General features: G+C 47.6%; 1 protein-coding gene across 1 annotated transcript in view; it reads left to right on the top strand.

Annotated features, from left to right (window-relative positions):
- The window catches only part of LOC111259233 (uncharacterized), a 93,854-nt gene that overhangs the window by 75,124 nt on the left and 4,943 nt on the right, over positions 1-13,787 (top strand). Inside the window, exons 8-10 of the mRNA XM_086967808.1 lie at positions 8,096-8,215; positions 12,316-12,576; positions 13,033-13,155. Coding sequence (XP_086823934.1) covers positions 8,096-8,215; positions 12,316-12,576; positions 13,033-13,155 — 504 coding nt within the window. The remainder of the gene's footprint in view (positions 1-8,095; positions 8,216-12,315; positions 12,577-13,032; positions 13,156-13,787) is intronic.

Raw genomic sequence — 13,787 nt, 5'->3', positions numbered from 1 at the left:
CGTCTGCCTCCATTTTCCAATGGTGCTCTCTATAGTTAGGGCTCACTTGTCGGCTCACGTTAGGAGCCTATACAGCCACCATATTGTAACTAGTGTCATACATGAACAGACTCTACAGATTAGCGTCTTTATGGCTGTCGCTTTTATTCAAATAGCATGTTTCTAAGTATGTTTGCAGAAGCGATTTTCTGAAGGTAGCAGTAGCATTGGGCCAGACACGCACCCGCTAACGAGCATTCCCAACACTGCTATATTTTCGATTACTGCGAAAACTTAAATGCCTCGTTACTGCTACTAGGGCTTTTGTTCGTTACTCTTCGTCGACTTTGGTCTTCACCACTACTAGAACGTTTGTAGTGACGACAAAAGTGTTTCGTGCGCTATTCCGACATGAAATTTGTACTTCCAAAGTCTGCCTTGATCAATGCAGATTGTTTCCGGCTTGTACAACGTAATCACAATTTGAATATCAACATACACCCGCTCCGAGGCTGTTGTCACACTTGCGTTAGTGATGAAAATGAAGGGCGAATTACCGGTAAGGGAATGTTACTGGCAATGATGGTGCCCTAACGCCGGGACTTACATTAACTGGAGGTAAAATGGCCCCCAATAGAAGAACAGGAAAAAAGTGGCTGATCGTAAACTGTTTCTTAAGCTGTAAGATTTTTAAGGGTGGGTCGATCGGTTGGTCGTTTAAGCTTGCGCTTTTGCTGTCTTTCCGCCTCTTCTTAGCCGCTTAGGTTTCGTTCGGTGGGTGACGGGAAATGTGTGTTCGCTTGTGTGTGTGTGTCTCTCTGTGCGTGCGCGCGTCTCGAAGAGTACCGAGATGAGTAGAAACCGACCAGCGAAACAGCAAAGATGGGGCAACTAAGAAGCACTTTCTTGTCGACGGAGTCCCTGGGGCACGAGACAAGAAAGCAGAGGGGCAAAGAAAAAGCAGCTCTGTGCCCATGCGGCTGAGAAAAAGCAAGCAGGCCGGCACGACTTGAATGCTTGCCCTTCTTGCTTGACTCTCGAGCTTTCGGCCGTTGTCGTCGGTCTATTGCGGGAGCCGACCAATCTCAACTTATCCCCAGCCTTCCGACCTTCTTTGGCCAGCCACTGGGAAGGGTCTCCACGCGTCTAACGGAGGCCATAGTCAACCGGAGGCCAACCGCTGCCACAGGGATCCATTCCACGACTACCACAGCCACGATCGCCGCGGCTACAACCCATCGAGGAGCCACAAACGGCGCCCCACGGTGGCGATCACAGTGTTGGCGGTCTGTCGCACTTCACGCCCTCTACATCACCCACCGTCACCCCATGGATGCTTCTCCTCTAACGTTTTCTTTCTTTTGCTTCATGCTTTATATCGCCATCTTCGTCACTACCACGCCCTAACACCTCAATACCCCACCAACAGCAGCTGAAATCAATGGCAACATACCCCACGCTGGCAGCCTCAATATGCTGCTATCACGATGGCCCCACAATAGCGTTATATCCTATCAAACTTATATATCCAATTGACAGCAAGACACAGACGCAATAACCGAGACACCAACTTACTTAGTTGTTCGTATATATTATTGTTAATATCAGCCAGCCTAGCAGCGGTACCGCTATACACTATTCTTGAATTTACGATTCATGTTTACCCTTCAGTGTTGGTGCATTGGAAACTACCCACATTTCTGTTATCGTCTTCATTGTTGTGCAAGAAAAAACACAATGGTTATATTTTTGTGGTGCTTCCGTGCAGCGTTGGTTTGTGCAAGTGACCGCATGCCGTCACTTGCGGTTGCAGCTGCTGTGGACCCCGACATTGACATCAGTAGCGGCGACATGAAATAAAAAGAAAAGCTTACCGCATTGATACGACGTGGATTGGGGTGTCAACGTATCGCTATGCGGTCTTGTTGCTACCGTCAGTGCTGCGTACTGTCGATTCCCCGAGCGCAAAAACAACGAAGCATTGTATATTCTCTTATGATTATTGCTGTTTCTTACTCAGTATAGAAGTGCATAGGTCGATAGCGATAAAAAGCTAACTGAAAACGTAAGGTGACCTTCAGCTGCTGCTGATACCGGCTTTATTATTAACTGCATGGTAAAAAGTAAAACGGACGGAAAGGAAACATCTGTGGGCTGTTCCGAACCGGCAGGCAATGAATCATTGACAATTCAAGTGGTCCAAAACTAGAGAAACTGAACATCACAGCGAAGATATAGGGCTAACGAAGGCGTAAACAACAGACACGGAGGCACTGAGCGTGACTCTTTCGTTTGACAAAAGCGGTTGTTTCTACAATTGCCGTTTGACTTTGAGAAGAAGCATTTGAGCAGAGACCCTTTGATCTACTGGCATACGATGGACGACGGATTGTCTAACCAACTAACTAACCGTTGAGTTTTGGGAAAATGCCTGGATATAGGAAAAATTGGAAAAATAACAACAAGTCTGTAGCAGGCATTGCTGCCGAGTCGTAGTCAAAAAATAACAATAATGCGGTAAGCACACTTTCCACTTTTGTTGCATCGTGATATAATTAAAAAGAGGATACAACTTTAGGTCCGACTAGCGCTGGCTTTGGTCTACTTAGCTCAAAGCAGTTAGCTGTGATCACGAGTTCCCTACGTGTACTTACACGTCTAAGACGTGTATTAGGCTGAATTGGAAGTTTGCGGCTAACTCAAGCCCCAGCTCCTGAACCCCTTCAGAGGCCTGCCACTTTTCTCCCGCCTTCAGTGTTGTCTCGAGTGATTCTGCCGTCCTCAAAGGCACTCCTAATACAAGCACCAACACTAATACAACTACTAGTGAACTCTGGCATCTCCGCGACTAGCTTGCCCGCCGTAGGCCAACGGTTGGTAGGGGCAATAGCTCTGGGGTTGCTCCAAGCAGCAGCATGGTGTTGATGAAAGGCATCGCTCGTTAGCCTGGGAAGCGAGGTTAGGCGAGCTGATCTGAGCCAACCGGCGTTGAGGCAAACTCCAACTACCTCAGCAGTCTTCTCTATCACTGTTGCGGGCTGCGGTGGCCCTGTCATTCCTGCCACTTCCCTCCACCCCGACGGGGTTCATCGTTCTCGTCATAAGGACGACGTCTGGTAGACCCGACTCAAGTCAATGGGGTTGCCAATGAGAGAGCAGGAGTTTAATTGAAGGAAGACATGTTCGCTTGCGATAACCCTCACCCCACCCAGCAGCCGGCAGGCCTCACCGCCTGCGACACTTTCTCGATTCCTATCGGTTACTTTCGATGTGCGGCACGTGCGCGCGTCGTTCAGTGCCGCCTCAGTCTTCCTTGCTCGTTCGCTCACTCAGGCCAGCGCCGCTCGTAATCTTTAGAGCAGAAAGGCAGAGAGACTCCTATTCATCGTTAGTCTATAACCTAGTCGAGCCCAACCAACGCCAAAGGAAAAGAGGAATAGAATGAAAAAGGGGAACGATAGGCAAAGGCAGCAACCTCATGAAGAAATTTCTTGCAACAGTGCAAGGGGTTCAACTTTATGCAGTATATGGAGGGCGCTGCTACACCAGCGACATGTAGCTCCGAATGTTTCCGGAAGCGGCAACGGTGGTGGTAGTAGGACCATCTTGTAAGGCTCACTCCTGACTACCAAGAAGTGCGTTTGGTTGATGAGTGTTTCCTTAAGAGAAGAACACGCAGAAGGAAAACGAGATGAAGTTGCCTAATGGCACCTATAAGGCAGCAATACACACACTACTCCATAACAACGAAGGACCATTGCAGGCCCGGTAGCACGATTAAAACTACCAGTTAGCTGACCGGCGAACGGACGTGTCTGCAAAAGGGGAATGTCCGTATGTTCCAACAACAAACCACAAAGTGTCTCAATCTGTAAACTGTATTTAAATGGGTATATTAGATGGGGCACAATGCAAGGTGGGCGTCAGAATGTCGAAGTGTAGCTTGTGCAATCTAATGGGTAAATGTTAAATTTTATAACGAAGTTCCACTACTCGCCATGCCAGGCTCTCTTAAGATACATTATAGATATATCGTCGTTGTATCTCTGTGGTCGACTGCAAGAGCTCTTGCTAATCGGTCTTAGTTGAGAGAAGTAACACCATTGAAAAGGTTGCTTGCTTTCGAGTTGATTAAAAGCTAAATATAAGAACAGATTCTCGCGACATTCTTTGTATGGATATGCTAAGAATATGGCTATCGTGGGCGTGACTTTCCAATATGCTCCCTGGTTTAGAATATGACCATATTATTGTTACAGATCTAGCTATACACAAATTTTCACATCTTACAGGAACAGGAAGGGCAAGCTGAAATGCCTTGCCAATGAATAGCCATTTTTCACGGTAGACCATTTGACATAAACGATGGTACCTGGTGGCAGTTCGAGGGGAATCTCGTGACCCTCCTCGGCTCTCAGTTCAGCTCAAATCTGCGCTGATTGTTGCGAGCCTGACACGCCCCTCGACTTCTTCTCCTTCAGCTCACAGGGGAGAAGTGGTAGCTTGCATCAACCCAACAATCGCAAATCGCCGCATCCAACGAGTCGGAAGTAACTCGAAAATCTTATCACCTAGGGCGCCCTACTCCTACTAGAATCAGTGCCATTGCCAATGCACGGCACCTGCATGTTTCCGCGGGTGATTTGGGCCGACTGGCCCAGACCCATCAGATCGGAAAAAATTAAGGCAAGCGATACCTTCTGTTACTACATTCTGTCCCGAGTGCGAGGAAAATGGTTGCTAGATTTGCTGGCGGTTGAACGCTATAGTACGCGAATAAACGCAGGCTTGCTTCGTACTAGCATCAACGCTCAGCAGCACCGAATACATAGATGTGTACCGTCACAAATAAAACAATTAGAATCAATTTGTTACTGACAACAACCAGATTAGTACCGAAATAAAACATAGAACGAAATTACGACCTTTGCTGCATTAGTTCAATTACGGGAAGTTCTTTCCTGTCTCTGATGGGTTTTACCTATCTCTAATGACATTCTTATTAGAGCGTCATGAACAAGAGGCGAAAGCATGAGCTGCTTTAAATACTGGTAATTTCGGTTACTAGTATTTGATTAAAACTAGAAACACAAAGGTCACGGATTTACGATGTATGCGCCTATAAGCGCTCTTCTGTAAATTCGAATCTTAGGACTTAATACAGCATCTCGCCTGTACTCGACGCCTACCAACAAAATTGTGGATTATTACCTCAGTATAACAGATGAACGTCACCAACTTATGGCGACATTTTTCCGTCAGTTCTGAGGTAGCTGTTCTTCCTGTTGGTGTACTAGTCTATGGGTATGTCGCTTGATAGTTCATTGTATCGTCATTATTGTGCAGATTCTCTGCGCGGCTGTTCGCTGTGTCGTTTATGTTTACCGCATCAGTACCGCATGCTCTTTCTGTGATTCAAATGTGAACCTTTTTTTTTTTTTTTTTATTTACAACGCGGTATTGCTGGTGTCGCGTCTTTTTGGCACTCGCCGCCGTTGGCAGCATGTAACTCCCTCGAATTCGTCCAGTTCTTTCGACTATCAATAGCCTGTCCTATTTCCTTCGTTTGCCTGGCCTGACTCTCTGCCCAACCCTGGCTAACTAGTGATCCTTTAGTGGTTGCAACAGTAGTCTTTTGTATTGCCGTTTTTTGGTCGCGTGACTCCTAACGAACAAGAAAGTCTGGCAACGCGCAAGATACAACAAGAACGATAGACTCGACCCCGCAGTCAAACAACAACCTTGACGCACCGTTACTTCAATAAAGAATAAACAATTCTCCACGCTTGACATTACATACGTACATACAGACCGACCGACAGATAAAGGAAGGAAACTGTGCCTCCGTCCACCGCATGTATGATTTGTGTGAGAACAAGCCGATCGCAGATTAGCTAGCACTAAACCATAATAAAACTGAAAAGTAACAACAAACATTGACTGTAAAGACGCACGATGCGCCGTGACAATAAAACGACAGCATGTGTAAATGTCTATTAAACTTAGGAAGATGTGAGGTGGTCTGGAGTCGAAACGTGACGTAGACAAGCCTTTCGTGCTGGAATAGGCCAGTCACTCAAAGTGATGCTAAACGACGATACCGCACGTAAAGCTCGAAATACTGGAAAATGCGTACATACAGAATGTACTTTCCCCTTGTTTTATTGATCACTACGGCTGTAAAGAGTATTTCCTAAGTGGTTTGGATGATTAATGTCAGGTAGTTTGTTACTGTTTTAGCTAGCCATTCCCACGGAATAGTGTGCACGCGACAGTGCGTCTTCACCAACAGATCTGTTTTAAGTTCACGCAGACCCATTGCACGATCATCTGGGCAATGTAGGGTAGGCTAAGTGTCGTGTGTTTAAACTACGTACCCTTGCGACCTAGTCTCGTGCGTGTGTGCACGGTTGTGTATTTCTGTGTAACCAATGGAGCCTTCTGTCACTAGGCACAGCGAATTTGGCCACCTTGAGTCTGAATGTTAGCTGACTACCATTTTCCTACGGCTGCTTGCCTAGTCGCATCGGTTCAAGGAGTGTTCAGTGGGAAACGGTAACAGCGAGTGATTGGGGCTGTACTGTAGAACAGTACGCACCTTCTTTCCTGTTCCCGCTTGTGTACATCTCGAGAGATGGTGGCAGTACAATGATGGCTTCTATGAGATAGCAAAACCTCGTACTCTACATATATAATTTCGGCCGTCGTGGAGGGCTTGATCTCCTCTATATCGCGGCTGCTGTTGATGTTGCCGCTATTGCTGCGAGTGCGTGAGTGGCACGAGAATCGACTGACTGGTTGTTCGCGCGTCGCCAATCGATTTGCGACGGCCTGATTGCGTTCCTCCGTCGTGCGGCTCATTCTGACGCAGATATTCGCCTTCCATCCTTCACTCGCAGCGGGTGATGCTGTCCCTCCGAGTTACTTAGGACAGGAGGAGGCACAATAATCGAGTCGAGGGAGATAAACAAATGGATAGAGAACGAGGGGCCGAACTCGAATTCAGTGCGGTTATGGCTGCCGCCTTGACCGGCATACCGCCAGCGTCACCGGTGTCTACAGCCATTCAGACAGCAACTCCAGGACAAACCGACAGAAAACGAGAGGTAGACTCCACTATCTTTCTAAGGAACCGAATTTGGGTTAGTTGTCTCTGCTCCCGCAGCGGCAGCGGAAGCAAAGCAGCAAGACGCTTGGCCTGAACTGTGTGGGCTGCCCGAAGGGTCGCCCAAATGATCAACAGACGGGCAGATGAACCAAAGCACTGCTAAGGAACACTTGTAATACCGTGATACGTTGGTTCGCTTATGAATCGCCTTGTGATCGATAATGCGCACACACTATTTTAATGACCGAATCGTCTTGCTAGCCATAGCACTGACGAGCGTCTGCTCATACGGTTGATTTCGTTCTATCTAATATATAAATAGACAGGTAGACGTGTATCTATGTTATCGCGTATCGTTTCTAGCTGATTCTCCGGAGTATCTGAGACCCTCACTTGACTTGTTGTCGAGTGATCTTCCATGATCGAATCGCTTCTGACTACCGTCATCGGGTCTTTAACAGTCGGATATGCACAGCCCTCAACCCACGGCCGTTTTGGGTTCGCATTCGTTGTAGCTTTTTGGTCATAATATTTCGACTCCGAGCAATCTAGCGTACATGTGCTGCAAACATTTCTTGATGCGGAGTTGTAGCCAGCTGCCTATTTGTTGCATTGTTCCGTTCCTTACTTCGGTACCTGATGTTGTGCATTTTTTTGAATTCCTTCTTACCACAAGTATCTTTTACTGTGTATATTTTTCGACACCTTCTATAGCGCAAAATACATTAATGAATGGACTTTAGTAACATTCCATGTCAATTTATGTATGTCTTTTTGTTTATGCTGTTTGTTTTTTATTGTTACATTATTTTTATTGACGATCATTTATAGATCAATAAGCTTTTTATATTATCTTGTTCATACTGTGATTGGTTAATTCGGTTTTCGTTAATTTGTTTACATCCTTAAACCTGGCTGTTGCCACGCAGATTATTATGTCATTTTTCGGCTATAATCTTATCATTTGAGTTTCGTCATTCTGTTCGTTTTTCGAAACTATGGTGCCAGGTGGTGTAATGCCCGGTCTCACAGCCGTCGGCCTCCATGAACTGGGCGCCCGTTACGCCAATGCTTCCCCTGCCGCCCCCATAGCCTCCGACGCTGCATCTCCCCGGGCGTACGACTCAGGTAATCATCATGATCACTGTTCTCCGGCCGTTCTTCTACTTCAGTGGTGATCAGCCGCTTTTATGTCTGGAAGCGTTTTTCCTTTTTCTCGGTGATGGTTTTCAGTGACGGTTAGGAATGAGCATCAACAGATCGATGGGTCTATTTATTCGGCAGTCATAGCTAGACACCACAATGAATACGCATCCCTATGCGTACAGTTATTTTTAATAATCATATATTTGCACCTCTCATCTACAGTTCTTCTTGCACAACCACCTGTCTACCATGAGCGTAACGCCCAATCACGTTTATTTTGTACATATATGGCGTGCTCTATGACGCATTAATTTTACAAAATGTATCCGTTCATCCTTACATGACCTTAATGCGAAATAACTACATTGTGCTGTTATTAATAACGACAATGAAGGAAAACCATGAAGTTACCATGACAAAGGCTTCCCCTTTCTTTCCCCCATTCGACCATCCCTTCTTACTGGCTGGAAGCAGAAGTTGTTGGCCAAAGAAGCGAAACAAGGCCAGAAGTGAAGAAACTGGCTGACTGATCCAGTAGGGAGATGCGAGGAATAGCAAATTCAAGAGTATGATAAGTAACCAAGCAGCATTATATCGCGTCCGGTCCCATCAACTGACTGACGACGCTCTCCCGTCTATGGTCGTCTCTGCGCTGGTCTTCGTATTTCGTCCTGCTGCCCCTGTCTAAAGAGGCAACCCTGCTGTACTGCTTTGCTCCGCTAGCTCTGTCGGCGGCCATTCCGATTTAGCCCCTCCTTCTCAGGAGAACAGACTCCGCCCACAAATTGATTTGCTTTTCTCCTTGGCCTGCTGCGGCTGCCACACCGCCGCTGCCGCCCGCGCTCTCTCTCGTTGCTTTTGCTGGCGCCGTTCCCGCTGATTCTCCTCGCCTCTCAGCTTGCGTCTTGGCTCGTCTAGGCTCCGATCCTGTCGCATCCAGGTCGGCAGGCATCACTTTCGCTCTCTCTCCTTTTCCCTCTCTTCCTCTTTGCAAGAATTCTCCATAGTCGTTGCGGCTGTCGCGGCCTCTCCTTGCCGCTCGCTTTGGCTCAGGCACCCTGCTTGGTGCTGCTGCCGCTGTTGCCGACGTCCGCGTTCCCTCGCGCTTCTCTCTACGCCTGATGCTGCTGCTGTTTTAGCTGCTTGTGCTAAGCAGCCGGTGGTACCTTCATTGCCGGCCGCTCTCCTCTGAGCTCTGGCGCCCGAACGGATGGGCTGAATCGCCCCCTCCCCTTCGTCATAGCGTTTCCCCTGACAATGTCGGACGGTCGGAAACTTGGTCTGCTCTGTAAGCTACTGGCATCACTTTGCCCCAGACCGTGAGTTTACCCAAGTAGGCAGTAGCAGCAGCAGTATTGCTGCAGGAGCTAGGAGCTGTAGCTGTAAGAGTGGTGGTAGTGAGGCAGCGGAAAGAGCCGGAAAGTGTGGAGGGGGGAGGAAAACGAGTAGTTGGGCCATGGGCCAGTCGTCGAGGATAACGGAGAATTGGCTCTGTAGGAACGGTAGCCGCCTCCGGCGGCGGCGGCAGATAAGAGGGAGCCACGACAGAAGCGGCACCGCCACCGCCAGACAGAGCGAACGATGGGAGAATCTATTCTGCTGCTGCCGCTGCTGGCAGCCTGAAACTGGCGCGGCTGCGGGCCGCTGTTATTTGTATATGAACGCAGCGTTCCGTGGCCATGCACGTGAAGTAGTGGCAGAGGCGGCATGGGCAGCAGCAGCAAGATCAGACGACCGGAAGCCCTCATCCCTCGTCCTCGATGCGTTCCCGCAAATGTGATATGCACACCAGCGGCCAACTCGGTGGCCCCCTACTCACACAAAGCTCACACCCAGAAAGATTCGGCTTGCCTGACTCGCCATCGTCATATTCGCAGCGGTGCCGCAGCTGCTGCTGGTTGATGCGGTAGCGGCGACGCCGACTGAGCGGTCGGGAAACGGGAAAAGGTGTGGGCGCACAAGGGCAGGATGAACGCAGGATGCATCGGCCAACAACGCTTATACTTTTCCGCTTTTGGTCAAACGAAGACCATAAAAGGAAAGAAGGTTTTCTGCTACTTCAGGAAGCTGAGGAGAGCAAGAGCCGGCATACAACGATGCAGGCGGACGAGCAAGGAAAAAAGCACAAGAAGTGCGTGTGTGTATATAGACTGTCCTGCGTAGAGTATGTATAGCCAAAGTGCGTCGATGGCAGCGGCGGATAAAGAAAAGAGGCTACGTGAAGATCACACAAACAGGCAAAAAGGAAAGCAAGCAACACAAAAAGCCAAGAAATAATGAGAATAAGGCTACAGACGATGTCGAAGATGAGAAAAACGCAAAGAAGAGTCAAGATGCAAGGCACGAACTTGCATACCCCCCCCCCCCCCGCATACACGCATATGTATACAAACATACGCAGCTGACAGTGGCGAAGAATGCAAACCAATGAACGCAAGAGAGTCGGCAGTTGAGTGGGAAGCGACAGATACCCAAGATAGAGCGAGAGAAAGGAAAAGGGCATTTGTCGTTGTTGCTATCGCTTTTCTATGGGTTACTGTTGCTACCCATGTTGTCATTGTTTTCGTTGTTGCTGTTCTTAGACCATAGGCATAGACGGAACATGGGACAAAAGGCGACTCCGTCATCAACGCCGGAGCAAAGCAGGCTACTTATGCACGAAATGACACTAAGCAACTCGAAAGCATTGAAGTCAATATTGAAACCGTCGTTCGCATCTGAGATATGCTCCTGTCCTATAGGTCTCCCTGCCGATAGCAGCGGCAGCAGTAGCTATAGCAATAGCTATGTGCCTTACTTGCTGCTTTTTGTACGAAACAAAAATTAACAGCGAATCGTTGGCGACGCGGAGAAGCAGAACAGCTAAAGGACAAGCGGCGGCCGAGCGAAGACCGGCAGACTGATGAGCGAGGCTCCACATTGGTGGACCTTTTTCTACGCTCCGCGCTTCCACTTCCCTGCTGTCCACGCACCTTTCAATGGTTCTGTCCGAACTCGTTTTTCCTTTTTGCCATCCTGTCGGCTTCTCTTAAGAATATCAACAGTCCTCGCGTTCCTCGTCTGCTCGCTGGTGCCCATCATTCCTTTACATCGACGCATCCTGCGGTACTTATGGAACGATGGCATTGTGCTCCTTTGTGTAGGGGGAAGGCGCATTTTAGGTTCTTCAAATGATCCATTCGTCGGAGCCACTAGATGTTCGTATCTGATGGCTTAGATGTGAACGCGTGTCTGAGTGAGCAAGTGGCGTACTTCTTTCCTAAAAAAAAGCCATTCTCACCTGCTCGTCATCGTCACTGATGTTTTTAAGACAGTATCACACTCGTAGTCTTCTTAACGGCTGGTAGGCCGAAAGCGAAGATGGAATGAAAAAGGCTGCTGAATGTTCTAGTGGCAAGCGCTCGATGATTTGAATGGAGAACGCAAAAACCAAGTGGAATACGATTTAGAGCAGGAAAAAGGGAACAGATGTTTGAGGAGAGAAAGGAAAATTATACAAACGAAAAACTTATTACAGCTAAATGCAATATAGTTATCCGCGATCTGGCAACGCGCTGTAGGCTCTTTATACCTGTTTTTCTGCGATGAGTTATCAGGCCTAACGCTGACATTTTTTGTAAGATTACATAGGTAATAAGGATGTCCACGGTTTACTTATCATCATTTTTTAATATGGATCGCTTTTCCGAACTGCACTAGGTAAACTTCATGCACCTTGGTAGTTACGTCGCGCTAGCTCTGACGTATTATTGCACGCTATATGGTATGAGTATTTCAAATACGTGACGTGTGTTACACGTCACATTGATCGTTATATACCATGCGCACTCTATTCTGAAAACTAATCCTGCACGCAAACGCACATATCATTGGTGGAAGCTGGGCTTTACACGAGACGCTCGTCGGCAATTCAGCAGGTTTATTCGCACCTTATACCTGTTATCTCTAATAGTGTCTACTGCACCACAATAACAGCATCGGAAAAATGAGATCAGACTTTGGGAAAACGTCAAAGCAAGGGAAGGAAAAAGTAAGTGTGCTTCTCGTTCCTGAAGTGTATGGTCGATCCCGTGTTGTTGCAGTGGCCGCAGCGGCCGAGTCCCCTGCCAAAGCCGACGCGCCGTTGGCCCCTCCGTTAGTCGCGCCGATGGCGGCCGCCGCCCCTAGCCTCTCGTCACTCACCGTGCTACAGCCGGTCCACTCGACGACGATACCAGGCTACGCCTCTTTCGCTCAGTACGCTGCACCCGCACCTCTCAAACCTCAGCCGCTGCTCACACTCGAGGATGCCAACCATAATACTACTGCCTCAACAACCGGTCCCCAAGAACAGTGTCCTGATGGTGAGAGAACAGAAAGAGATCTCCAATGATGTCCGTCCTGCTTCGAAGTTCTTTGAATTTCAAACGAGCTCGCTGTTTCCACTGTCCATCTATGAACCACTTGGAACCACGCCCATTGATGGCTGTGGTTTTCTTAATATTTGATGATATGGTCCATAATTTGGTGACATCTGAGATATGGATGTACTACTTATATCTTGGCGCTTTGTTCCTTCTTCATTTTTAGGTATCTTCTGTCGTTTTGTAGGTAACGCTTAACTGTACAGTAGTGATCTGCCTGCCGCAGGCTGCAATATTAAGATTAAGGCTCATTAATAGAAACAGATTTACACAGCTTTTTTTATGAACTTCTATAACATCCGCTAACGAGCCAAATATCGTCCCACATCAAGCTGCTCAAAAACCTTGTATTACTTTTACATGACAACAGTTTTGCGAATGATTTTCTGTTTCCAGTGAGCGGAAGTGTAGCAACGACAAATGCAACCGATTACCCCTACGCAAGTCCCTACTCACAATACTCCACAGCTGCCGCGGGGGCATATGCTGCCTACGGTTACGGGTCTGGAAGCATTCTCAGTAAGTGAATAAATCATTTAATAACGGTTCCTTTGCTGTTGTGCCCCTCGCATTAGTTCTATAAAAGCGTGAATTGAAACTTTCTTTTCTCTGCTTTTTCGCTATATATAGGCGCTACTTTCTACCAATAGAACTCAAAAAGGACCCGCTAGTACTCAGGCGAACTAGCGCTCCTCTAGAGATGAAAACATTGGGCAAACAAACAGCTATAAGAAAAGTGCGCCCCATCTGATGCCGCGTTGAAAGTGTCAGTCTATACGCATGTCTATTGACCTCTACGGTCGATGCTGGTATACTCCACTGCGGCGCAGATGAACTAAGGTTGGGTGAAAAGTAGGAGAGTCACAGATCAACCAAGTTGAATCTAAATTATGGTTTACGTATGCGCATTTTAGAAGCCACAATCACTTGGTCATTTTGTACCCGTGACAGATAAATTGGCGAACTAACGCTTCCATAGTCAAATTCCTAGGATCTTCGATTTGGGCTTGCCAGGACAGCCTCATATCAAGCCATCCAGTCTTTTTGCTATGTTTGCTTTTATACAACATACACATATTCAGCCGCTATAATCCCTATCTCTATAGTGTGCTCCGGTTATTCTATAGCCTTTCGGTATTATACGCACGGTA

This window comes from Varroa jacobsoni, unplaced genomic scaffold (genome assembly GCF_002532875.2).
Source record: "Varroa jacobsoni isolate VJ856 unplaced genomic scaffold, vjacob_1.0 scaffold_309, whole genome shotgun sequence".
Classification (NCBI taxonomy): Eukaryota; Metazoa; Arthropoda; class Arachnida; order Mesostigmata; family Varroidae; genus Varroa; species Varroa jacobsoni.
Note: the sequence above shows the minus strand (reverse complement) of the source record. Positions and strands in the feature narration are given on the sequence as shown.